General features: G+C 50.8%; 2 protein-coding genes across 2 annotated transcripts; one reads left to right on the top strand and one right to left on the bottom strand.

Moving 5' to 3' along the window:
- The first annotated feature begins 679 nt into the window (after nucleotides 1–679).
- Nucleotides 680–18,103, top strand: tbc1d10b (TBC1 domain family, member 10b). The gene is made up of 10 exons (XM_079746723.1): nucleotides 680–1,218; nucleotides 2,419–3,519; nucleotides 4,779–4,878; nucleotides 5,568–5,675; nucleotides 9,541–9,647; nucleotides 10,053–10,167; nucleotides 10,481–10,546; nucleotides 11,030–11,219; nucleotides 11,971–12,125; nucleotides 13,189–18,103. The coding sequence occupies exons 2-10, from the start codon at nucleotides 2,438–2,440 to the stop codon at nucleotides 14,203–14,205; spliced, it is 2,940 nt and encodes a 979-aa protein (XP_079602849.1). The 5' UTR covers nucleotides 680–1,218; nucleotides 2,419–2,437; the 3' UTR covers nucleotides 14,206–18,103.
- Nucleotides 18,104–18,588: 485 nt separating this feature from the next.
- mylpfa (myosin light chain, phosphorylatable, fast skeletal muscle a) lies at nucleotides 18,589–23,235 on the bottom strand. Its single transcript, XM_079745906.1, has 7 exons — nucleotides 23,186–23,235; nucleotides 22,375–22,473; nucleotides 20,338–20,413; nucleotides 19,998–20,102; nucleotides 19,799–19,877; nucleotides 19,611–19,659; nucleotides 18,589–19,445 (listed from the first exon to the last, which is right to left on the bottom strand). Exons 1-7 carry the CDS (start codon nucleotides 23,186–23,188, stop codon nucleotides 19,344–19,346), a joined length of 513 nt encoding a protein of 170 aa, XP_079602032.1. The 5' UTR covers nucleotides 23,189–23,235; the 3' UTR covers nucleotides 18,589–19,343.
- Nucleotides 23,236–26,421: the final 3,186 nt, after the last annotated feature.

Consider the following 26,421-nt stretch of genomic DNA (forward strand, 5'->3'; position numbering starts at 1 on the left):
ATTCATTAATCATTACGTATAATCTATGTCATATAGGCCTATATACATTCTTCTTTACTCCATGGAGAACATCACCCCTTGAATAAAAACGAAAATCGTTTGGGAAATGTAAACGTCATGTGCTTTTCATCCAGTGTGCAAACATGAGTTTGTTGTTGTCATGTTCCATTGGTTGCTACCGTGGGCAACTCTACCCCGGCCTGCCAAACGATGAAAACATTGACACAGCAAACGCCCACTAGTGCCACCCCTGTATTTATGCTAGTTCTGTCTCGACAGTCATGACAGTCAACCAAATTATAGGTCGTAAAAAGAAAAGAACCGCAGCCTGTATTTTTGTACAAATATGCGTTCGTTAACCAAACGAACGGTGTCATCTACTGACAGAACAAGATATTGCAGTGATATTTAGTAGGATTTGTTAGGGCGCGAACTTTTTTTTTTTTTATTGTTAAAGCAACACTTGTAAGCATCAATACGGTGTTTCAACACACAAAGATGCGGAATAATTTGAACAAAATCGGCCACAATGTTAAAATTCTCCTCACTTTTTATCATTTCCCTCCTGCAAGGAAGCGTTGGACAACAAGAACACGAGGAGGAGGGAGACCTCGGCATAATGCGTGTGCGTGTGCGACGGCGGTTTCGTGGACGCGCACGCACTGTCAGTAGGGAAACGCTGGCGCCTGCCGTAATGTGCTCAAGCCGCTTGTCAACGCCGAGCAGAACAAGTCAAACAGAAAAAAGTCCAGTTTGCTTCCAGATGAAGAACTAGAACAGCACGTAGCTTAACCGCAGGGTGAGCGGCAGGTATCTTCTCGCACACGAACACGGGTAGACAGGGCATTCGGGCTAGCTCAGGAGGCTAACAACAACACGACGGCTAGGCTAACGTGACAGCTAGGCTAACGGTATCGTTAGGTGGAGAGCTACCATTCACCCAGGCGCACTCCGCTAGCCACAAGCTAAGCTAACGGTACCGTTAGGTTCAGAGCTAAACTAGCAACAAGCTAAGCTAGCAGGCGAAGGGGCTGCCGCGGGGACATTTCGCCTGTGCAGCTCTTCGGTCTCAGACGTCTTGACACAGCAGCACGTCTCCCGTCTGCCGTGTTTTCATCTCACCGAGGAGTTCCCGGGACCGGAATTGTGGGGGGTCGCGGACCGGAGCCCCCCGGCTGCCCAGGCGGACGGGTCCCGCTGACCCACAGCGGCTCGTCGGTGAGTAAAACGCCGTCCGCAGCCGAGGTACCGGGGCCAAACAGGAGCGGCGAGGCCGTGGTCCCACCTCGGCCCGGGCCTCACCCCAGGGAGTTGATCATTGTGTGGTAGATGGTACATGATATGTCGGTTGAATAGGGAAGTTGGATTTATTTGTTGTAAAGGTGTGCTTGAGATGATCCGAGAGCAAAGTGCAGTGAGGTTTGTGACTCAGGGTGATCTGTGGCCGGCCGGTGTGGCCCGGTGGCGGCAGGCGTCCCTGACTTGTAACAGTATGTGCATGATGATGTCGAACGTTGATGTTAGACTCGTTCCTCTTTCAGAATGTAAACTCTTAATATGTGAGTGTAGCTTTATGTACAGGGACTGGTTTTAGATCGGGCAACCTTTGTAGTTTGCTGATGGAAGTCCAATTGCAGGCTCAATGGACATTGGTGTGTTTATAAAAAAATATATTATAAATGCAAGCTTTAGAACATCAGCCCACTTATAATTGCATATATTTGCACTATGCTAATTGTAAATGGGGATATTTCTCAATGAATGTGTTATTATACGTTTTATTTACATTTGAATAGTGCTTTGTTATCACATTAACTTGCTACTACACATATGCATACGTTTACAATCGTGTAACGCTTACATTCAATGACACAACTTTCTCATTATGCTGCCATTCATTAAATCGAACAATTTATAGTTTTTTATATCTTCATAGAAATGTTTGATGCATCGTTCCAGTGTCATACCGGTTAAGTCAACTAGGTGGTCGTTAAGTAGACCGTTTGTTATTAATATATTAAGTAGCAGGAGTCAGGCTTCCTGCTCAATGATGCTGAAGTTCAGTTTGTGAATGGGGTATTGGAACAGCGCTTTATTGTAGAGTTGAACCCCCAAGGCCCCATGCGACAGAATATGAATATAAAGCGCATACTGACTACAGCATCTCATGTTTTCTGTTCAATCCCAGTTTTGGATAAAGTAAACGTTCATCCCTCGGTCATATTCCTTAGTCCCGATATTGTTGTGACAAGAACAATCTTTTTGGACAAAGAGCTCTTTTGCATTTTTCAACACCTGCATTCTGATCCCATTTCTGACCCCTTCATTCTACAGAGACAAACAGTCTCAAAACCTATACTGCCATGTGTTGTAACGATGTAACTCACTCTGCTCCTCCCTCCCTCCTTATCTCTGCAGGAGAGACCAAAGTGGAACCATGGCTGAAACCTCCACCTTAACCCCGTCGCCTTCTGCTCTAGGCGATCCACCCGCAGCTCCGTCCATCCCTCCACCCTCCACGGCCCTGCCCGATCCCAGCGGGGAGGGGCTGTCCACCCCCAAGTCCTTCCTCTACCACGACAAACCCCTGAGCCCCCCCAACGCCACTCCCACTACACCTGCTGCGCCGGCCGGGGATTCAACCCCACCTGTCCCCCTGACGGAGCCCGACCTGCTCCCGGGTCCCGCCGATGGCGCTCCCGCCGAAGCCGTCAGCACCGGCGTTCCGATCCCCGTGGAAACCTTTGGAACCGCCTCCCAGGGCGACGGCTCGGCAGTGACGGAGGTCCCGGCGACCGCGGCCGACCCCGCACCGGTTGTGAAACAAGACGGCGGCGTCCCGGCCAATCCCGACTCCGCGGGCGTCGCCCCGAGCGGCCCCACTGAGCATATCGGGCCGCCGGCCGCCATCACACCGCCACAGGCGTCGCCCACCTCCCCCGATCCTAAGCCCACCCCTAACCTCTACCCCAGTGTGCACGTCGCCCAGAACCCAAACCCCTCCATCCTGGAGGACGCCCGGGCTGCCCCAAAGCAAGCTCCAGTCCCCGCCCCTAACCCTAACCCAGAGCCCGCCCCCCCTGCTCCAGACTCCGCCCCCAGACCCACACCAGGGGAGACCGCCGCCCACGAGAAGCCTGCCCAGTCGCCACCGCCGCCGGTACCCCCGAAACCAAGCCCCGGAACCTGGTCCCCAAAGCATCACGCCCCCCCGGCCACGGGATCGGCAGAGACCCCCCCGGCCACGCCCTCCCGGGCTGAGCAGCCGCCCTGCCCCCTCCCGGTGATCCAGGAGCCGGCCGACCTCTACCTGCCCCCCTCCACCCCCAAGGCCCGGCCCGCCCTGGACACCATGAGCTACCTGGAGTCGGCCAGCCTGATGTCGGGCACCCTGGAGTCACTCTCCGGCCTGGGGGAGGACTGCAGCTCGGTGGGCTCCGACTCGGAGGTCAACGGGGTGACGGCGAGACGCACCGACAAATACGGCTTCCTCGGCGGGAACCAGTACAGCGAGAGCGGGTAGGTTAGACGACCCGTAAACACGCGCGTATTTACTGGAAGGCGGTCTTCATCGATTCTGTGGCCAATTGTGTGCTCGGCTGATCCTCATAGACCGTAAGCTCAGGTCGGATGCGGTGTTTCAGGAAGGCGGTATGTTTAAAGGATGAAAGATGGCTCTCTTGACACGGCTCCATGCAGACTGCTTTCTCTTCCCGGGAGACTAAATTCGAGCACCATGCGATGACTTGATTTGATCTGCTAGATGATCCTCCACTTAGCGTCCTATCGTCCACTCAATCAGCCGCCCCTGTATCGTGGGGGTTCACGTGACTCGCTCTGCTCCGGGCCTAGCTCGTGGGCCTGGCCGGTCACACCCTCTCCTGCTCGGTCTCTCCGCGTCCACCCCTCTCTCTCCTAACATGTCTGGCCGGCCTCAATCTGTCCTTGCTCTGAGTCAGATAGTGCTGAGGGCGCTCCGGTGAGTCAGACTGGACAGTGTGTCTCTTCCTCATACCGGCCCCTCTCCTGCAACACCCGTCCCCTCCGCGTTTGCGGCCATGTGTCGTACACATGCTTCCTCTTTTTTTTTTTTGCATTGTCTCCTCCCCCCCCCCCCCAGACAGACTAATTGGGCTCCTTCTGTTGAATAATTAAGAGGCTTATTGATTGGAGCGGGATAGCGATGGGGCCCCCGTGTCCGCTTAATCACAAAGTCCCTCTCAGATCAGCCGTCCTTCAGACACTCAGAGGTGGAGTGTAGGAGGAGTAGTAGTAGTAGTAGTAGTAGTAGTAGTAGTAGTAGTAGTAGTAGTAGTAGTAGTAGTAGTAGTAGTAGTAGTGCGATGAAGTGGTGGTGGATCGACACGTGAGCCGTCACCTGGCTACGATTTACCGTGCTTATTCTCCAGTATTGGTGTTACAAATGGGTGACGGGTTAACCTTAATGGGCTAACCTTAGTGCTTGGCACTTGGTTCTATAAACATCCTTACTGTCCCGACAGCGATACTACTGTTGTTTCTCTCTCTACGGACAAATGGACTTACTGTAAGTCGCTTTGGATAAAAAGCGTCTGCTAAATGACCGAAATGTAAATGCCTGAACGATATGGCATTGGAAAGATTGCGTATCGTGCATCAACGTGTGGGCGACCCTGCACAAGCCGCACAATAAGTCCCACATCCTAGTCCTCAGCTCAATGTTACTGTGCCCTGGTTTAAAGAAGATGCCGTCTCTTCCTGCTCGTGACCCACTGATACGATCTCGCTCGATGTTTCAGAGATAAAGACATCCGGTTGGAGGTGGCCCGGCAGAGAGAGATGAAATGGCTGGAGATGTTCGGCAACTGGGACAAGTGGGTGAAGCATCGCTTCCAGAAGGTACTGCTGTCACCCTCGATCATCCGTCAAAGCGGCCTTATCTCCCACCGCTGACTTGGTGGTGCCCTGGTTGTTTCGGGCGGTGTGAAAATGCCTACCCATGTTCTCTGTTTTGATTGGCTAAGATTTGTGTTCATCTTATTTTGTCCTCCTGGATAAAATATGAATAAGCCTAATATTTACAGATATGTATGTATTTGTGTATTTTTTTCTGTTCAAACTAAAAGCTAATTAAACCTATTGAGAGACAAAGTACATGACACCCAGCATTGAAGTCTACACGTTCAACACTGTACAGCTGGAGCTAACGCTATGATGTTCTGATGCTAGGTGAATGCTAAGTGGCTATTTAGCCCTGCTTGTGTTCCCCAGATGAATGCTAAGCGGCTAAGGGACTGATTATGGTCCCACGTTCACGCAACGCAATGACCACGCAGACGCTTCGACGCAGTCGTGGACATTTATGGCTCTGCGTCGGGTTTTAGTAAGCGGACCAATCACAGCCCTTGCTGCTGCGTCGCCTCGGCGGATGGTTACGATTTTTGGGAGGCGCACGTCAGGCCCATGCGGTCCTCCTTGTGGACGCAAGGAGGGTCCGCAAGGATGTAAGGGGTCCATAACCCCCTTGCGCTGCGGGAACCTGGGACCATAATCAGCCCTTTATGTTGTCCCCCTGCTTGTCTCCCCAGGTGAAGATCCGCTGCAGGAAGGGCATCCCCTCGTCGCTCCGGTCCAAAGCCTGGCAGCTGCTGTCCAACAGCCAGGACCTCCTGGACGCGAACCCCGGGAAGTTTGAGGTAACGCTGTCCGCTTAGACTTGGTAGCCCCGCCCATTCTGCCGGCGATTTGAGTTCGCCCCGCAGAAGGTTCTGGAGAAGAGCAATGCATTTCTTTCTTTTCGCTTCCGATACGTTTTTGCGGGAGCCGATCAACAAGCTGGCTTTTCCCCCTGGCGCGCTATTGGCTGGTTTAACACAATGACGACAGGGAAGCGACGGTGCGCAGCCAATTGCGTACGGAGTCATTTGAACTCGTTGAGGCCCGTTGATCACGCCTCTTGCGCTGAAGCAAATGACGGCAGCTTCGCCAGACCAACGTGCAATATACAATGGAGCTTGGTCCGGTAATAGAGTACTAAAGTGAAAACGTCAAGTTGTCCTGGCAACCGGATTTTCAATTCTAAACAACCGAACGAGAGATGGCGTTTTCCATTGCTTCCATGCGTTGTTTCTTTCAAAATGAAAATAAATCAATTTCAAGAGGTGAAAATCACTACCAATCGAAACATGTCGATGTTCATATATTCCCCCGGGATATTAAAAGGAAAAGTTTACACGACGTTAGTTTAGGTGTCTTTTTTTTATATGAAGACAATCTATTCTCAATATTACTGACAGCCACTGACATCATTGGTAAAGCAAACTCGCAAATCAATTCACAAAAAACCTTTCATATAAAACATTCGTGTGGCATGGGATTTCCCCTTGTTAATTTGGTTTGTTTAGAACCGAAAACTGGTTGCTGTGGAAACGTGACGTCACACTTTAGTACTCTATTAGCCAGGCTACTGTCCGCTAGCACCCACCTGTTGTAGGTCGGGGAAGGTCGGGAGACGCGGAGGGCTGTAAGCCTCTTAGACCAACGGGCTGTAAGCCTGCTCGACAGCCACCCACCCCCGAATGATCACGCTCAAACGGTGGGCTGAGTGGACCCCCCCCTGTCCCCCGTCTTGCCTTGTTTATATTTATTATTATTATATATTATTTAATTACATTTTTTATTTTAATGTGTTAATTTGTTTTATTTGTTTAATTAAATAGGGACAGAGCAAGTACATAAACATCAATGTGAAAATACAAGAAGGAAACAGGCTAGATTACATCTGTATTCCCCAGGCAGTGAACCGAAACGGGAAACATTACAGTGACCGTACACAAGTAAAAAACCACGCAAAATACGTTACGCAACAAGTGAGGTAAGGAGTGAGCACAATTGAGGCCTACCTTTAGCCATTGTTTGAGAGGGATCTTACACTGAGATATGAAGGGCACTCCTTTATTGCATGTGTTCGGCTATTCCAGTGTTTACTTCCCTTTACTGACGGCATCGTTTGTCCAAATGTGGTGAAACTATGTGGCCCCTCAGTCCCCTCTATTGATGGCCCCGGGCCCAATGCCACTGTTAGGGTTTAATAAATTAATTTAAAGAATGCCCATGCAAAGCCTTATACATTAAACAAGCGTTTTTGAAATTAATAATTATTATTAATATTCCTCCAGAATGTTACAATGATGAAATGAGTGTTTTTTTTCATTGGCCCTCTTGAAGAGTGTTATTTACATTGGTTAAGATGTCGTTACCAGTAAGTAAAACTAGCTTTTGCAACTACTGCGACTAGTCCTACACAGGATGTATGCATGCAATGTGTGACAGCACTCATATTCTCCGATACTCCTCAGCCAAGCCGCTAAAAAGACAGTTTGCCTTTAAAAAAAAAAAATTCCTTTATAGGAAATTGTAATCCATTCCTGAAGTCATTTGTTCTCCTCTGCCTCTGGGGAGGGTTCTTGTGTTGTTGTGTTCCCTGCCTCTGGAGACGCTTCCTCAACACTCCTTGTTGTGTTCCCTGCCTCTGGAGACGCTTCCTCAACGCTCCTTGTTGTGTTCCCTGCCTCTGGAGACGCTTCCTAAGGGCTCCTCGTTGTGTTCCCTGCCTCTGGAGACGCTTCCTCAACGCTCCTTGTTGTGTTCCCTGCCTCTGGAGACGCTTCCTAAGGGCTCCTCGTTGTGTTCCCTGCCTCTGGAGACGCTTCCTCAACACTCCTTGTTGTGTTCCCTGCCTCTGGAGACGCTTCCTAAGCGCTCCTCGTTGTGTTCGCTGCCTCTGGAGACGCTTCCTCAATGCTCCTTGTTGTGTTCCCTGCCTCTGGAGACGCTTCCTCAACGCTCCTCGTTGTTTTCCCTGCCTCTGGAGACGCTTCCTAAGGGCTCCTCGTTGTGTTCCCTGCCTCTGGAGACGCTTCCTCAACGCTCCTCGTTGTGTTCCCTGCCTCTGGAGACGCTTCCTCAACGCTCCTCGTTGTGTTCCCTGCCTCTGGAGACGCTTCCTCAACGCTCCTTGTTCTGTTCCCTGCCTCTGGAGACGCTTCCTAAGCGCTCCTCGTTGTGTTCGCTGCCTCTGGAGACGCTTCCTCAACGCTCCTTGTTGTGTTCCCTGCCTCTGGGGAGGGTTCTTGTGTTGTTGTGTTCCCTGCCTCTGGAGACGCTTCCTCAACGCTCCTCGTTGTGTTCCCTGCCTCTGGAGACGCTTTCTAAGCGCTCCTCGTTGTGTTCCCTGCCTCTGGAGACGCTTCCTAAGGGCTCCTCGTTGTGTTCGCTGCCTCTGGAGACGCTTCCTCAACGCTCCTTGTTGTGTTCCCTGCCTCTGGGGAGGGTTCTTGTGTTGTTGTGTTCCCTGCCTCTGGAGACGCTTCCTAAGGGCTCCTCGTTGTGTTCCCTGCCTCTGGAGACGCTTCCTAAGGGCTCCTCGTTGTGTTCCCTGCCTCTGGAGACGCTTCCTCAACGCTCCTTGTTGTGTTCCCTGCCTCTGGAGACGCTTCCTCAACGCTCCTCGTTGTGTTCCCTGCCTCTGGAGACGCTTCCTAAGGGCTCCTCGTTGTGTTCGCTGCCTCTGGAGACGCTTCCTCAACGCTCCTTGTTGTGTTCCCTGCCTCTGGAGACGCTTCCTAAGGGCTCCTCGTTGTGTTCCCTGCCTCTGGAGACGCTTCCTCAACGCTCCTCGTTGTGTTCCCTGCCTCTGGAGACGCTTCCTCAACGCTCCTTGTTGTGTTCCCTGCCTCTGGAGACGCTTTCTAAGCGCTCCTCGTTGTGTTCGCTGCCTCTGGAGACGCTTCCTCAACGCTCCTCGTTGTGTTCCCTGCCTCTGGAGATGCTTCCTAAGCGCTCCTCGTTGTGTTCGCTGCCTCTGGAGACGCTTTCTAAGGGCTCCTCGTTGTGTTCCCTGCCTCTGGAGACGCTTCCTAAGCACTCCTCGTTGTGTTCGCTGCCTCTGGAGACGCTTCCTCAACACTCCTTGTTGTGTTCCCTGCCTCTGGGGAGGGTTCTTGTGTTGTTGTGTTCCCTGCCTCTGGAGACGCTTCCTAAGCACTCCTCGTTGTGTTCCCTGCCTCTGGAGACGCTTCCTCAACGCTCCTTGTTGTGTTCCCTGCCTCTGGAGACGCTTTCTAAGGGCTCCTCGTTGTGTTCGCTGCCTCTGGAGACGCTTCCTCAACGCTCCTCGTTGTTTTCCCTGCCTCTGGAGACGCTTCCTAAGGGCTCCTCGTTGTGTTCCCTGCCTCTGGAGACGCTTCCTCAACGCTCCTCGTTGTGTTCCCTGCCTCTGGAGACGCTTCCTCAACGCTCCTTGTTGTGTTCGCTGCCTCTGGAGACGCTTCCTAAGGGCTCCTTGTTGTGTTCCCTGCCTCTGGAGACGCTTCCTCAACGCTCCTTGTTGTGTTCCCTGCCTCTGGAGACGCTTCCTCAACGCTCCTTGTTGTGTTCCCTGCCTCTGGAGACGCTTCCTCAACGCTCCTCGTTGTGTTCCCTGCCTCTGGGGAGGGTTCTTGTGTTGTTGTGTTCCCTGCCTCTGGAGACGCTTCCTAAGCGCTCCTCGTTGTGTTCCAGGAGCTGGAGAGGGAGCCGGGAGAGGCCAAGTGGCTGGACATCATAGAGAAGGACCTCCACAGACAGTTCCCCTTCCATGAGATGTTCGCTGCCCGGGGGGGCCACGGGTAAACTCCTCACACACGTGTACAGCACGCCCTCAACCCGTCACCCTAGAGCCAGGGTGGGGTTTAGCCTAGGGCTGCTCCATCAGGGGAAAAATCATAAGCGCCAATTATTTTGGTCGATATTGAAATCACGATTATTCAAACGATTGTTTTTGAGTTTGAAAACGTGTTGTGTTTATCCAGCATGTCTATCCCAAGGAAAAAAACCTAACTGAGAACTTCGAAATTTCGCCTTAAAAAAATACACAAAATGGTCTAAAAGAAAATGTTCTGATCTATCTCGAAAAAAATGATTATGTTAATTTTGTGATAGTTTGACGCTAAAATCGAAATCGCCATCAAAATTCGATTAACCGCCCAGCCCTAATTGAGCCTAATCCCTGTCTTCCCCATGGCTGTGTGCAGGCAGCAGGATCTGTACCGCATCCTGAAGGCCTACACCGTCTACCGGCCGGACGAGGGCTACTGCCAGGCCCAGGCCCCGGTGGCCGCCGTCCTGCTCATGCACATGCCTGCTGAGGTAGGGCGCTGTGTGGACCGCCGTACCGACCTCCAGGGACTGACCTAAAGTCAGCCCATACTTGTATCTACTTCCATCTGCTTCAAGCAGTCAATGGTCCTTTATCGGGGGGCTTATACGTTGTGCATGCACCTACTCTCTCATCAGATACTTTTGCTAAAAGTCATAATGTTATAGTAGTTTGTTGTAAAAATGAGATCTTTGTATACACCAAGTGTGGCTCATTTCACATGTGTGTTCTCTTTGAAAAGCGTTTATTAAGGAGAAAGTTTGTGCCAATGTGTGTTAACGCCTGTGTCTCTCTGTCTGACAGCAAGCCTTCTGGTGCCTGGTCCAGATCTGTGAGCGATACCTTCCAGGCTACTACAGCGCCGGGCTGGTAAGACGCTCTGTTCTCAGCCGGTAGCGACGGATTAGATCAGTGGTTCAGGACCTTCTGGGAGCAAAGGCCTCACAACCACGTATTCATGTGGAGTGGTTTGGCCTGGTTATGAAAAATGCTATCCACATTATTACCAGGATATCACGTATAGATGGATGCATGCATGAATACACACATACACATACCAGGCTATTAGCAGTTTTCCCACTGTGCTCACACACAGCAGACAGTCCAAATGATTGCATGGATACTAACCATGTTCCTAAACGGCAAAAGTATTGAAATGGAGCAAGTACTGACATTAAGTGGGTCAACGAATCAACAACAAATCAAATCAAACTAACAATAGTTAAGTCTGGATTATGTATGAAGTTTCACAGAATTTCAATTAGCACCTGTTCTGTCCTCAGTGTGCCCCCGAGACTCCACTGGTTCACAGCTGACCCAGAACCTCTCTGTCGCGTCTCTCTCCCCTCCCAGGAGGCCATCCAGCTGGACGGGGAGATCTTCTTCTCCCTGCTGCGCCGCACGTGTCCCATGGCCTACCGGCACCTGAAGAAGTTCAAGATCGACCCCATCCTGTACATGACGGAGTGGTTCATGTGCATCTTCTCCCGCACGCTGCCCTGGTCCTGCGTGCTGCGCGTCTGGGACATGTTCTTCTGTGAAGGTGAGGGTCTTACTCCGCATGCACCTCGTAATCAAATCAAACTTTATTCATATGCCGCCTTTCGTGCAAAATTGCACTACTAGATGCTTAACAATACAATGAAAATAAAAATTAATACATGGATTTAGAGAATGCTGAGCTACATATGTAGGTTTTAAGGTTCCTTTTTTAAAGGTGTTCACAGATAGTGAAACCTTGTCGTTTTACTGTCGTTTCGTCACGTCAGCACAGTGTGGGAGGATGAAAAGTGCAGTGCTAAATAAATTGTAAAACGAAGGTGAAAGCACAGCAGGAAATTAAGTGAACCTGTCAAAGCCGGGACATGCCTCTCAGCTGTTTACACGCCCCAATATTGTAAAGATCCACACTTAATTTACAGTTTACATTGAGGGCATTTTGCAGACGCTTTTATCCATGGCTCTGGATAAAAGCGTCTGGGCGATTAATCGAATTTTGATCCCGTTTTCGATTTTGGAGTCAAGCGATCACAAAACTAATGTAATCAAGTTTTTGTTATTTATTGTTTTATAGAAAGTGCAGCTTTCTATAACAGCTGGATACACATCTGTACACTCATTTAGATTTGAACATTTGTGTATTTTTTTAAAGGCAAAATTTCTAAGTTCTCAGTTACAAAGTGTTTTTTGGGAGAGACATGCTGAATAAATACATCATGTTTTCAAACTCGAAAACAATGGCTTGATCACGATTTCACTATTGACCCCTGACCTCTGAGCTGCGGCGTCCCCAGGGGTGAAGATCGTGTTCCGCGTGGGCCTGGTGCTGCTGAAGCAGATGCTGGGCTCGGTGGACAAGCTGCGGGAGCTTCAGGGCATGTACGAGACCATGGAGCGCCTGAGGAACATCTCCCCCGACCTGCTGCGGGAGGACGTGCTGGTGCAGGAGGTGAGTGGGCCCGGGGGGGGGGGGGGGGGGGTCTGTATCATCACCTCGGTGCACAAGGCTGGGCTGGTCATGGTCCCACGCTCCCGCAACGCAACGACCACGCAGACACCTCGACGCAGTCCTGAACCTTTATGGCTCTGCGTCGGGTTTTAGCGAGCGGACCAATCGCAGCCCTTGCTGCTGCGTCGCCTCGGCGGAAGGCTACGATTTTTGGGAGGCGCACGTCAGGCCCTTGCGGTGGACGCAAGGACGTAAGGGGTCCGTAACCCCCTTTGGTTCCGTGAACGTGGAACCATAAAGAGCGCTTGGTCCAAACGATGAGACAATCTCAGGGGATGAGCTTGACTTGGGGCGCTCCTCGCTTAATTTCTGGGGTTCCTAAGGTTATTCTGGTGTTCGTATCGTCACCTCTGTGCAGTAGTCCTAAAGGTCCCATATTATAGCACCAGGTGTGAGTGTGATTTGTCGTTACAAGCCGTTTTGAAAATCGGCCTCTTCCTCTGTTTTAGTGCCACCGCAAGTGGGCGTGTCCGCCTAGATGTACGCTGGATAGATCAGTCTACCAGCCGACCCAGTGGACGGTAGCAAACGTTGCTCATCATACATCTAGGTCGACACGCCCGTTTGTGATGTCAGAAGAGGCATATTTTTCAAAGCGGCTTGTAACGGTTGATCACACGCACACCTGGTGGTGTAATACAGGACCTTTTAGGGTCATGATAACAATCCATTCTCTGTGGCTGCACTGAGACTACGAGGGGGGGAGGGTTGTTCCGTTGGCGGACGTGAATAGACTACAGCACGTGTTGTTCTTGTTCTGTGTACGTTGCGTCTCTGCGTGATTGCTCCACTGCTGCGGCAGCGTCCGGGTTTCATTCTTCAAGGAGAAGCCTCGTCTTGCAGATGCATGCACACTCCCTCCCTCAGCAGGACATCTGCTGTTGCTCACCGACGCACGCTTTGACTCAGCTTCCTGTGCTCTCTCCCCCCAGCGGGTTCACTTCCCTCCCCCCCCCCCCCCCCCCCCCCCTTCCTCTAACATGTCCTCCACCCTTCTGTGCAGATCGTGGTTCTCCCGGTGACGGAGTCCCTGATCGAGCGCGAGTGCGCCGTCCAGGTGAGAAAGTGGCGCGAGTCCCGGGGCGAGCTGACGCACCAGCCCGGCCGCCGGCTCAACGGCACGCGGGCCATCCACGAGCAGAAGCGCCGCGCCTCCGCCATCAGCTCCGGCGGCAGCTTCTCCTTCCTGGGGGGCGGGGGCACGCCGGCCCCCGGGCCCCTCAGGGCCTCCTCCAGCCTGCTCTCGCTCCCGGGCTTCCGGCGCTCCAAGGCGCCGTTCCACGCCCTGGCCAAGAAGGCGTCCTTCTCGGGGCCGTCGGGCGCCGACGCCATGCCGCCGATGCAACGGCCCCTCGCCGCCACCAGCCCCGTCCGAGGCCCCGCCCACAAGCCGCCGCTGCCCGGCGCGGCCCCCCGGGCGGCGGCGGCCGCGCCCCACGTCCAGAGCCCCCTCGTGCTCACCGTGGGGGCCCCGGCGGCGGCACAGCCTCCAAAGCAGTCGTCTCCGGTGGCCCCCCAAGAGCAGGTCGACCCCCCCGCCCAGCCCACGTCCCACAACCCCCAGCAGCAGCCCGCCCTGCAGCCCCCCACCACGCTGACGCCCTCCCCCGTGGTGGAGCAGGTGACGCCCTCCATCCCCTCCCCCATGGCCCACAACGCCCCCCTGATGCCGGGGCCCCAGCAGGAGGCCCCCGTGAAGGAGGGGCCCCCCGTCGGCCCCGAGGAGACGACGACGACGACGACGGCGGCGGCGGCGGCCGACGGCGGCAAGAAGAAGAAGAGGAGCAAGGAGGACAAGAGGAAGGAGAAGGAGGACGAGAAGCAGAAGCTGAAGGAGACGAAGGAGAAGAAGGAGCGCGACAAGACGGAGAAGGAGAGGCAGAAGAAGGAGAAAGAGCGCCAGGAGAAGGAGAAGAGGAAGGAGCGGTCGGGGAAGAAGAAGACGGCCGCCGCCGGACCCGAGCCCGCCGCCGCCGCCGGCGAGAGGAACGGAGGCGGGGCCCCCAAGGACTCCGCCTAGTTTCTGTTCCTCTATCCTCCCCCCCGCCCGCCTGCTGCCACTACCACACCACAGAAGAAGAAGTGAAGGCTAGTGGGGGAGGGGGGGGGGGAGGGAGAACAAAGGACCCTGGGAGGCGGAAGGCGGGTGCTATTAACGGGGCTGATAATAAGAGGAGGCGGGGGGGGCTTCCTGTAGGGTGTGTCACTTCAAACACTTTATCTCGTACCGGTGTTATGGCTTAGAAGCACCTGGGGGCCTGGGAGGGGAGGGCCTTCCTCCCTCCGCTACGATGAGGGACAGGTTTTTTATTGTTGTTAATTAATTAATTGTTATTGTTATTATTATTCTAATTATTATTATTTCAGCTTTTCTTTTTGCACTGCGACAAAAGGTCCCGGCAACAGATCATCTCAGAAGGCCACCGATGTGAAGTTGTGTATTTCATTTGTTTGTTTTTTTACGTTGTTCCTCGTGACTGGGACGGGGGCCGTTGGGCTGTTGGGGGGGGGGGGGGGGGGGGGGTCCAGACTGACCGCAGCCTCGCCGACCCAGCCCCCCGCCCCCCCTGCGTCTTGTAAATAGTAAAGTCTTAATCACGGACCCCCATCCTGACCCCCGCCTCCTCTCATCCTCACTCGCGCTCCGACGGGTGCTCTCACCGCGTCCTGATCATCAGATCCGACTCGCCGCGCTCACCCTGCAGCTGTCCTAGCAGCAGGCTGAGCTTCACTCCTGCGGTTGCCATGACAGCACCAGTCTCCAAACGAAGATGAGATCAAGGTTGAGGAATTTGGCAGCTTGGTAGCTCCGTGAACACTCCTCTCGGCGGCCTCTCGGTGTGTTCTGGGGAACGTGCGGTGTTTAACCGCTCCATGCATCCTGGACGTCCACAGGATTCGTGTCCCGTTTCTCTGAGACCCCCCCCAGTCCCGGCGTGGAGTGCGTCGTGTGAACCAACCCGCGCTCCGCGGACCTCACTATCTACGCCCGTTCACCACCTGTCCTCCATCCAAGACTCCACCGGGACACACAGACGCCTCAACCTCCGCCCTGACGCCACACGGACGGAGTGCATGCAAACGTACCGATCGATGGCGTGGAGGGGGGCGGGGGCACCCGTCTCCTCTCCCAAACCCGAAGGACAGAAGCCCACGGAGGCGTCGCCGCGCCCGGGAGGACCTATATCTATTTATTCTAGTGTTCAATGTTGTGAGTGAGTGTGTGTGCCTTAGTAGTGACGTGAAATGTATAATGTTGTAGTCACCCTCCTAATATTACCCCCTTCCCCAAGCCACGCAGAGTCCGCCCACCCATCTCATCGCTGGCACCCTCACACACCCTCGTCACTCCCCTCCTGAATTATATGCCAGTCAACCCTCAGCCCTGTAGGCGGGGCTAAAGCTGATTGGCCAGGAGGGGGGGGACAGGCTCAGTGGGGGGCCGGGACACGGACCCTTTCCATTGTAATTAGCGTTTGAGGGGTACGGTGATGTCATAGATGCGGTCGACCGGCCTCCTCCTCGACGCAACGGCGACCTATGCTAACGTGAAGATGCTACGTTTGCTAGCGTATCGCGGCTTCGTGGTGATTGGATAGAAATAGGGCCTGGACCCCTCCCCCCCCCCCCCCCCTCCCCCCAGTACTAGTTATCTACACCCATGTCCGTTTATAATGCATCTAAAAAGAAACCAAAAACTCCTTCAGACAACGTAGATCCATTATGTTATTATGAGGCTACAGGTGTCGCACCTGGTCTCGTAACACACCTGGACACCGTTCTCGCCCCTGCTGCGTCGAAAGGGAAACCCCTTAGGGTTAACCAGTCGTGGGGCGTGGTCAGCTCTGGGTCACGTGATCAGGGGCCAATAGGGAGAGAGCATGCGTCGGTTTCACCAACTGGCAGGCCCGTGGTTGGACTACACCTGCGTGTATTTCCCCCTGAAGAGACAACACTTGGGAGGCCTTTTTAAAGCGCTTTCTATCCTAATTTATTTTTACTTCAGTTTAACGTGTCGTGTTCCGCGTCGGCTGCGAGCCTGGTGTTTTTAAAGCCTCTTTCTCGAGGGACTTCCGTGGGAGAATCGGCCACGCTGCGACGGCGCTGGCTGTGTAGAAGAAGAAGCCGCCGCCATTCGCCGTGGCACTTAACCCCTGTGCCCGCAGACCAAATGTTTCAACATAGTGTTACTTTGCTCTCAGATGATCAAATGAAGGTCTCCTTTAGCCAAAGGTCGGTGTAGGTGAAGGTTGGAGTCCAGGGACTCTCTGGAGTGAAGGATAACGTTTGCACTGCCCCCGTTGAGAAGAAGCCCACCCCCCAGGGTTGGGCCCCCCCTACCTGGTCCCGGTAGCGGTGGGTGACCGGGGGCAGTTTTAACGCTAGCACTCTGTGCTTTTCATTAGAAGAAGAGTAGGAAGCCACTTGAATTAGTGCCAGGTTTGCCAATGTAGCATTAACCTCTGAACTTTGACCTTTTGGGCTCTTATGTATTTATGTACAAAGTGGTTAATTTAATCAAATATAGTATATTATGAATTATTATTATTTGCAATTTGACTATTTTTGTATGTATTGATAACGAAACACCTGGTCGACTGGAAGGACGGACGGTTGTACACACAACACCGCCAAAGGGGATAACAGAGTACTGTTTATGGTTTATATATTTTTATTTTTGCACGATGTGTACTCTACATTTACAAGGGCAAACTCCATGCATGTCGTTACAACTTTTAAGTTTACATTCAAAGTTTGTTCGGTCGTCTCTGGCTCACAAGATTTCCTTAAATCGCAGTATTGGATGGCAACATCACAAAGAAATGGTGTCCTCGACTCTGACAGAACAATACATGATATTTTTGGGTGTTTTTAGGCTTTTAAATAGCAAGTTTAAGGTATCACACTTACTGTGTAATAACGATCAACGTGTGGCTTTCGTGTTATCTCCATGGGTCTGTTCCCGCGGATCAAAATGCCTGTTTTGTCGGAAAAAGTGAAGTGAAGATAATAACGAAACCGTTGACTAACTCCCTAACCTCTAACGCTCTGCTCTCCTCTAAAACCTGTTTATGATCCATAAATCGCCACTTTCTGTACGAGATGGAAAGTATGGTCAGTTACTGGAATACCATCAGATAATAATGAAGGAAGGACATTTAGGAGGGGTTTGTGACTGTACTGGAATGTACTGGACTTCGCTTTTCACGGATCGGGGGGGGGTGGGACTTAGGTCGGAGAAGCTTCCTCCTCGCCATCATCGGATGTTGCCATGGCAACTGTCGCCATGGTTCCATCTCGCCCTCCCCCTACCCCTCTAAGCTTGTTGGCTTCCTCCTCCTTGCTTTAAGACGGCTTTGGTAGACAGACTTTAGTGTAGTTGGTAGTAAGACCTCCTTGGACACATCTATGCAACAACAAAAAAAATGCAAAAAATTATGGAAGTGGTGTCATCAGAGTACTGTTGTTGAGGTGTGAGGCTCTCAGGGGTCATTGCCCCTCCGATGTCATCGCCGTTAGCGGTGGTAGTTGAGGTTTTCCAGAAGGTAGGCCATGGTATTGCGACAACACCTGAGCAATATATATTTTCGTCGCCGAGTCTTTCTACTCTTTACCGCCCTCTGCAGGCGAGGATTTCATTCAACCAAATCAGTGCTTAAACTCGAGTGACAGTTTGGAACGAAAACGTCCGACTCGGTTTAGTCTGGGGAATGCCAAACTGATGCAACTACAAAAAAAAACATGTATTTATTTTTCGGTTCTCCCCGACACCCTGTCTTTTTTTTTTTCAGTTAACAGGAAAATGTCTGGTGAGAAAATAAATAAAACCATAGGTAATTGAATTCATTCCTTAACTGGTCAAGATCTACACCTGATGTATTTAATTGATAGCGATAATGACATTTGTGATGAGTAATAAACCATAATATATTAAATCAGCTTTCTGCCGTCATTCTTTATTCTTGAAAAAATGTAACCCCTTTACGTCGTAGTTTATATTGCTGCTGTTGGACGTTATAGCAGCGTTTACCTCGCCCACTTGACTTTGGTGAGTTAACGATGTTAGTAATATCTTGAGTTCCTCATTAGAAATATAAATGGGACACACTATCTCTGGGTGAACTGGTTGTGTAGCGTGAAACAGGTTTATTTGTCCGTACCCTGGACCACCTCATCAACCATCAGTTCTGTCTTGATTTGAGAAGATAGTCCTTTATTGTTAATTTTTTTTACACCTATTCAACAGCCTACTAGGTCCACATATTTTTACTAATTTGTTGCATATGAGGGTTCATATTTTAAAGTAAAGTAAAATTAGTTCTTAAGCCTATTTTCATTGAACCACCGATCAGACACTCGTGTACAAAAGGAAAGAGGTTTTATTCACAGTTTGTCCCTTTTTATTCTTTACAGAGGAAAGTCGGGGGTAGTGCCCAGTCGATCTGAAACGAGACAGCTTATGGAAAGAAAAAAAAAAAGAACTGTTATTCCACAAGGCAGGAGGGAGCGGCAAGGAGGAGCAGCGAAGAGCGATATGTTCTCTTTCGGCTCCTCCTCTCCTCTCCCGCTCTGAGTTCTTTCACCCTCCGAGGGAAGGGGAAGTCATCGCTTTACGGAGACACCCTTCCCTCGAAACCTTCTACATGATCCCTCCCCCTTCTCGCCTGCACTGCCAAAGAGGACTTCTTCATAATTGGGAATGAGGTCCTCGGTTTAACAACACACTCAAAAAAAAAAAGCGTGCGGGATAAAAAGGTGCGTGTCTCAAAACCCGCGCCGTAGCATCGTAGGCTAACCGGCCGCTCACACACTGGTCGTTCTATCCTAAGACAGATTGGAAGGGGAGAAGATGGAGGGCGCAAGTGAAGACCGAGGTGGATCGTGAGAAAGTGTTGAGTGGTAATTGATGTTACAAGATCATTTTTTATTGAAAATAATCCCAATTCCCCATAAGCAGACAGACAAACACCACACAGGGGCCGATCGCCTCACGGAAAAGCTCGTCGTCTGAACGAGACAAGTCTTTGTCGAGGACAGCAGCGACCGAGGCACCGGGGCACATGAGAGGAAGGCAGGGAGGAGAATATGGGGAGGGGTGGGTGGGGAGGGGTAGAATAGCAAGGGATGTCTTCTTTCTTCAATTCCTTCAGGGCACTCTTACTCTTCCTTCTCTTCTCCGTGTGTGATGACGTAGCAGATGTTCTTGTAGTCAACGTTGCCAGCAACATCTGGGGGGAAGGCGGACCACATGTTCTTGATCTGGAATGAGGGGAGAGAGGAGACGGATATTAGTTTGCCATGTGCTTGTAAACACATGCAGCTGGAGTTCTCCACGGAGGAGATCAACAGAGAGCTTTGGAAACGTGTTCCTGTGTGTGAGGAACCCATGGAAGAGGGTCCGCGATAGAAGGAACCATGGATTACCTCCTCAGGGGAGAATCTGTCGCACTGGGTGGTCAGGAGCTCCTGGAGGCTGTAGACACAGACGAGAGACGATAGTTCATCAAACCGGTCGCGAACGCAACCACTCCCAAGTGTGGGTGTCGACTCCCGTTCAAAAATGAGGACCGTTCAAAAATGACAAACTTCTTTCAATAAAAAGCCAAACTCACAATTCCTTCTTGATGCTTCCGGTGGCTTCGGGATCAAGGATCTTGAAGGCGGCTACGATGACGTCCTCGGGATCCGCACCTGATAGGACGCGCAGAGAGGGAGAAAAAACGTTCAGCTGGGCGGGTCGCTAATCGGAACTCAGCGGACGTCGAGGGCGGGACACATTCACAGAGGTCCAATCAGGGACGAGATGCTCACCCTTCAGCTTCTCGCCGAACATGGTGAGGAAGACGGTGAAGTTGATGGGGCCGCTTGCCTCCTTGACCATGGCCTCCAGCTCCTCGTTCTTTGTGTTGATCTGGCCTGCAGGGCGAGAGAGAGAGAGAGAGAGAGAGATGGAGGGAGAGAGAGGAGAGAGAGAGAGAGAGGGGGGCGTGAGTGGAAGGCTACTCTTTTTGCCTTAAGTGTATAAGCAGCAGTGAAACCCACTTATGTAGTTTAAAGAATAAATGACCCCTTAGCTTCCCGATCACACAACTCCATAAAATGACACGCATACACACACGCGTAGTCATGTGATGCATGTGGGTCCACTCACCCAAAGAGGCCAGCACGTCCCTCAAATCATCTTTGCTGATGATACCGTCTCTGTTCTGGTCAATGATTGTGAAAGCCTGAGAAGAGGGAGCACAAGGCAAGGGTTAAAGACCGGCTGGATCTCCAGCGCCTCGCCCTTTCTCAGCGGCGCCCCCCCGTTGGACAGAGGAGCAGACCTCCCTACCCTTGGGTTTTTAAAAGTGGACACGGGTTAAGATGAAGGAGTGCGCCTGACGGGGGCGCCGCCGGATACGACCGCGTCACGTTTTTGTCAAAGCAGAAGGACTGAGGTGTGAAAGGTCGTGGGTCGTAGGTTGGTACCGAGGACTTGTTCATTTCGGTGTGTTTGTTTGGAGACAGTTGTGCCGTCCAACTTTCCAACTGGAAGAGGTCTCTCGTGTCACGGAATCTGACCCCCCCACCACTACCCTCGCCTCGCTCTGACCGTCCTCTGATATGGAGACTGCATGAGAGAGAGCAATCAAGGTACGCCTCACAGCTCCACTCTGAGGGGTACAGCGGGAGCTGTACCCCGCCTCCCCCTCTGATGCCCCCCCCCTCCAGCGTTCTGTTATGCATTCCCGTCGTGGCACTCCAGGAAGCCGGATCACTTATCACATTTGGAATGCGGCCATGAGACCGTACCCCTTGACGAAATACTTAAAGAGCAGACACCGTCTTAATGTCGCTTGCCTCGCACTCCCCCATAAAGACCCTGGCCCCGGCTCGCTCGGAGTGAAGAACTGGTTTCATGGACCGCCGATCGCAGTTGCCTTCTCGGAGACATAACGAGGCTATTAGGAGAAGCCAGCGGTCCTCAGACACTCGCTAGAATAAATTTGATCTGATCCCATTCTCTCTGTGGACCCCGATCAGCAGACAGATGTCTGCATGTTTCTGTTAAGGCTCCATAGACATCGTTCTGTCAATGGGATCTTCCATCTACGCATCTTGTGTACATTAGCCATACAACCTGTGTGTGTGTGTGTGTGTGTGTGTGTGTGTGTGTGTGTGTGTGTGTGTGCGTGTGTGTGCGTGCGTGTGTGTGTGTGCGTGTGTGTGTGTGCGTGCGTGTGTGGGTGCGTGGGTGTGTGTGTTGGGTTTGTCTTGATGAGTTCCAGTTGTCCTGTAAGCCTGTCCTATCCATCAGGGGGGGGGGGGGGGGCGGGGGGGAGGCTTTGAGAGATGACTGAGCAACAGCTGGGAGGGGGGGAGGAGGAGGAACGGGGGTGCAGAGAGGGGGGCGGAAGGCTGGAGAGGGTGACAGACATATCAGACTCCCTCCTAATGACCATTGCCCCTCTTTGATTAATCTTACCGGGGGGGGGGGGGATACGCAGAAAAGCAACTGCTGTGAAAGCAGATCCCCCCTCCCCTCTCTACAACACCCCACCCGCACAGAGCCAGCAACTGCATGGCCAATCTCTAAATTTAGTTGTGGCTTTAGTTGAAAAAACAAGGGGAATTAGAGTGAGATTACATCAGGCTAAAGTTAGCCCCCGTATTCATCTCCATATTGGTACGACCCGCGAGGTGACGATGGAGTGTGTCGGGGCATACCTAATGCCGTTCGCTAATGACCTGTCTGTCGACGTACAGCTCTGTTCGGCCATCGATACATCTGTTCGATTCAGCCTCATTGGCATGGAGAATTAGTTTTAAAAAGCAGTTCAATGTTAAACATCTATTCTACCACATAACAGAATAGCTCCATCTAAACAGTTGTAGTTCTTAGTGGCTCTGTGCTGAGTTAGGCCATTGCCTTTCCAGCTGACTGGGAACTACATCCAGAGATGTATTCAATATACTACTATGCTATAGTCAATAAGACACCCTTACCTATCTATTATCTATCTCTGTGTCCGTCTACGTATCTGTGTGACTGTCTATCTGACTGATCCTCTCAGTCTATCGCCACACTGATGGCGGCACGTACGCTGTGATGGGTGCGAGCGAGAGTGTGTGAGAGTGTGTGCGTTTGTCTGTGTGTGTGTGCGTTCGCCTGTGTGTTTGTGTGTTTGTGCGCTGATATCCTCACCTCCTTGTACTCCTGGATCTGGCTCTGCTCAAACATGGAGAACACGTTGGAGGAACCACTGTCTCCGCCCCCTGCCCTCCTCTTAGCCTTCTTGGGTGCCTGGAGAGATGATCAGAACACATTCATCATTAGAAGGGGTTTCAATGGTCGCACACCGGGGGGTCCACTACTGCGGGGCCCCTCACACCTCACCGCCGGCCCCTGATATCACTGCGGGGCCCGTGTCTGAATGAGACGCGTGTGACGCTCGCCTAGATCTGACACTGATAATGTCACACGAGAATTAATATCATTTTATTCTGCCAGTTTGAGTAAGTAAATTCAGGAAAACGTGTAAACGAGTAAAGGCTATTCTTTGAGCGAAAGTGCAACCATCGACCACGATTTATGGATAATATAAACAATATAATAGATCTTATTAAATATTAATACATATATATATATAATATCATATATTTTCTTAAAAATAAAACATTAAAAGTGTGTTCATTATGATACAACAGCGGAACAAACATGAAAACCTAATCGACCGATCAAATGTTCCCTCAGACCCAATAAGTGGTCTGAGTGAACATTTAGACGAATGTCCATTTAAAACCAAAATCAAAACTCGCAAAGCGCGTCTCCCGAGTTCACCACATCTACTGGATCAAAGTTAAGAATGGTCCAACTGTGTGGAGCTCAGACGTTGTGTTAAAAACTGTTCAAAGTCGCCAGCAAGGAAATCAAGTTAATCCAAAAACGTAGTAGTAGCAGCAGCAGTAGTAGAAAAGAGTTTCTCATGGTTTCCCGGTGGTGAGGCTCTACTCACCATCTTAAAGAGAGTCTGTGGAGGTTTAGAGGGTGAAGAAGAGGAAGACTGGTGTGAAGCCGCATTGTGCCATCATCCCCGGGAGGCTTATATACCGCTCAGCTGCCCATGCTAACTTTAGCCGCAGCCTTAAGTTTGGATAGGGATAAAGGACCCACAGACACTGGGCATAAAACACCATACATTGCTGGTGGGGTTGTGTGTGTGTGTGTGCGTGTGTGTGTGCGTGTGTGCGAATGTGTATGTGTGTGTGAGAGTGTGTGTGAGAGAGAGAGAGAGAGATGGAGATCAACAGGAAGGTCGAGAGTCGATAGGGGAGAGAGAGAGAGAGAGAGGTTGTGGGAGAGGGAGAGAGAGAGAGAGAGGTTGTGGGAGAGGGAGAGAGAGAGAGAGAGGGTGGGAGAGAGAGGAGAGGAGGGAAGAGGGGGCCGGTCACATCGGAGGAGACAGTTAGCAGGCCAGCTATCCCCTTACTGGAGATCCGAAATAGACCCCGGAGTCTTGGAGCTAGGTAAACCCGATATCTACGGGACTCTAGCGTAAGGCTCAGAGTCCCACTTGGACTAATATGGACATCCAGGACTTAGAATCCTGTTGGGTCACCAACCGGGTCCCTCCCTAATGTCCATCGGTCCGGCGTCAGAACCTCCGTCCACTCTCTCTCTCTCTCTCTCTCTCTCTCTCTCTCTCTCTCTCTCTCTCTCTCTCTCTCTCTCTCTCTCCATCGCTCTCTCTCTCTCTCTCTCTCTCTCTCTCTCTCTCTCTCCATCTCTCTCTGTCTCTCTCTCCATCTCTCTCTCTCTCTCTCCTCTCTCTCTCTCTCCTCTCTCTCTCTCTCTCTCTCTCTCTATCTCTCCCTCTCTCTCTCTGGGATTTTATTTTTGGTTTGTGATTTGGTCGACGCGTTATTACGGCCCGAAATACAGGCATTCTAGCGCCTCAGCAACTCATATCACATGGGCAGCATACCCTTTATGTTCATGCTTATCCTTTACTGGCCTCTATCTAAATGCAGGTTTGATATTAAATAACGAAGGGGACTCGTTATGGCTTCCGTGTTGGACGTTACCGTAGGAGATGCTTCACGGCTGCCAGATATGCAGAGCGGATCATATGGCCGTTCGTTAATGCCAACGTACATGGAACGATCGGCCCTGATACCAACCCTAGCCCGGCTACCCAGGATAGAAACAGGGCCACACATATCACAGGGTCACGTGCGTTTGATCGACAATTTATAATTCGCCATTTCTCAAACCACTCAGTTGTTCTAAAGTTTGAAAACATTTGACAGAAAGCTGGAATTATTGACAGACAGACAGACATACGGACATAAGATAGATAGACAGAAAGCTAGTGAGATATAAAGATGGCTGTCTAGATAGATGGGTATATGTATAAAGGTTGATGGATAGAAAGATAAAAAGATTGAGAGATAAAAAAATGTTGATACAACATACATGAAAAAATAGATAAGGGTATATATACATATTTATAGATGCATAGATAAGGGTATATAGATACATACAGTTATATATATACATAGATACATCAATATAAACATAGAGACACAGATAAGGGTGAATTTAAGGGTATATAAATAGATACATAAATAAGAGTATATATAGATTCATTAGTATGCATCTACCGGTATATATATACCCTTATCGATTTATTTATTTACTATATATAAACATTAATTCATAGATATGGGTATAAAAGATACATCGATATGGGTATATATATAGTGACACAGATAAGGGTGTTTATAAGGGTATATAAATAGACAGATAAATACATAGATCGGAGTGTGTATTAATAGCCTTATCGACTACATCTATGGATGTATTCCCCTGCCGGCTGGGAAGGCATTGGCCCGACTTGGCAGCCGAGCCATGAGAACCACACGCCTTTAGTGGAAGCTATTCTTTATTTTGGTGCGCGGTATCACCCTCACAAATTATATTAATGAGGAGGGGGTGTGTTTTTATGACGGCTAAACCCTAACCATCTCTTAAGGGTTAGTGAGAACCCCACCCACAATCCCCCCCTGTCCATCTATGACAGCCCCCCCCTCCCACCAAAATGAGGGGATTATTTGGCTGACAAGGCGATGCAGTCCAGGTTTGGAATGGGAATATATATAAAAGGAGCAGCTGATTCCGACTGGAATAGCTGAATAAACCATGGAATTCTGACACCTCTGAGACCCTTTGCGGAATAGAGATGAACTTTGGAATATTTATAATATATACACATATGTTTGTGTATGAATTCCTGCATATTGCTTAATGGGGACTTAGGGAGTGGGTCAGAATTAGCTTTGAGCTTAACCAAGGCTCTTACACTTACAGCCCTGAATACATCTTAAAATATCCCAGAAATATCGTTGTCCTTTATGTTGATAAACCAGGACTCAGTACACACTAACACACTTTTATTGACACACAGTCTCTCTGATGGGCCGTGATGCTGTTCATGACCTCTCATTGTCTGAATAACCCCCACATACACTCTCTCTCTCTCTCTCACGCACACACACACACACACACACACACACACACACACACACTCTCTCTCTCTCTGTCTCTCTCTCTCACACACACACACACACACACAAACACACACACTCTCTCTCTCTCTCTCTCTCTCTCTCTCTCACACACACACACACACGCACGCACGCACGCACGCACGCACACACACACACACACACACACTATGAAGAGTACTTTGGGTGTCTTGAAACACGCTCTATAAATGCAATGATTTTTTTTTCTTCTTCTTCTACCAGTGGTAGTAGTATAAAGGAGCACAGGTGAAGGGAGACAGGGCCCCTTGGTGCCAGGGACAGGCTGTCTTTCCTGGGATTAGAGGGTTAGTAGAGGGACTCTGTGGTTTAAAGGGTCTTCGGTGCCTGGCTCTGTTGTTGTCCTTTCCGGCGCCTTCCAAAGAATGCTGGCCCTCTGGACCTCGAACACGTCTCTGGAACAAACAGGGTCTGAGCTGTGTCTTGGACATACCTCTGAGTGCTGGAAACACTGTCCTATTAATTAGGATTATTAACAACTCAGAACTCTGGTAGAAGGACAGTTGAACTGATTCAGTAGCGTTTAAGTCACTGATGTAGTTTTGAAAGTAACGTTTTAATCTTGTACAAAAAGCCAAGCTGGAAGTCTTGATTGTCCTGTTTTCTAACAATGACATAAGAAATCCTGTTTTAATTTAAAGTAGAC

This window comes from Pollachius pollachius (assembly GCF_949987615.1).
Source record: "Pollachius pollachius genome assembly, chromosome: 11".
NCBI classification, from domain to species: Eukaryota; Metazoa; Chordata; class Actinopteri; order Gadiformes; family Gadidae; genus Pollachius; species Pollachius pollachius.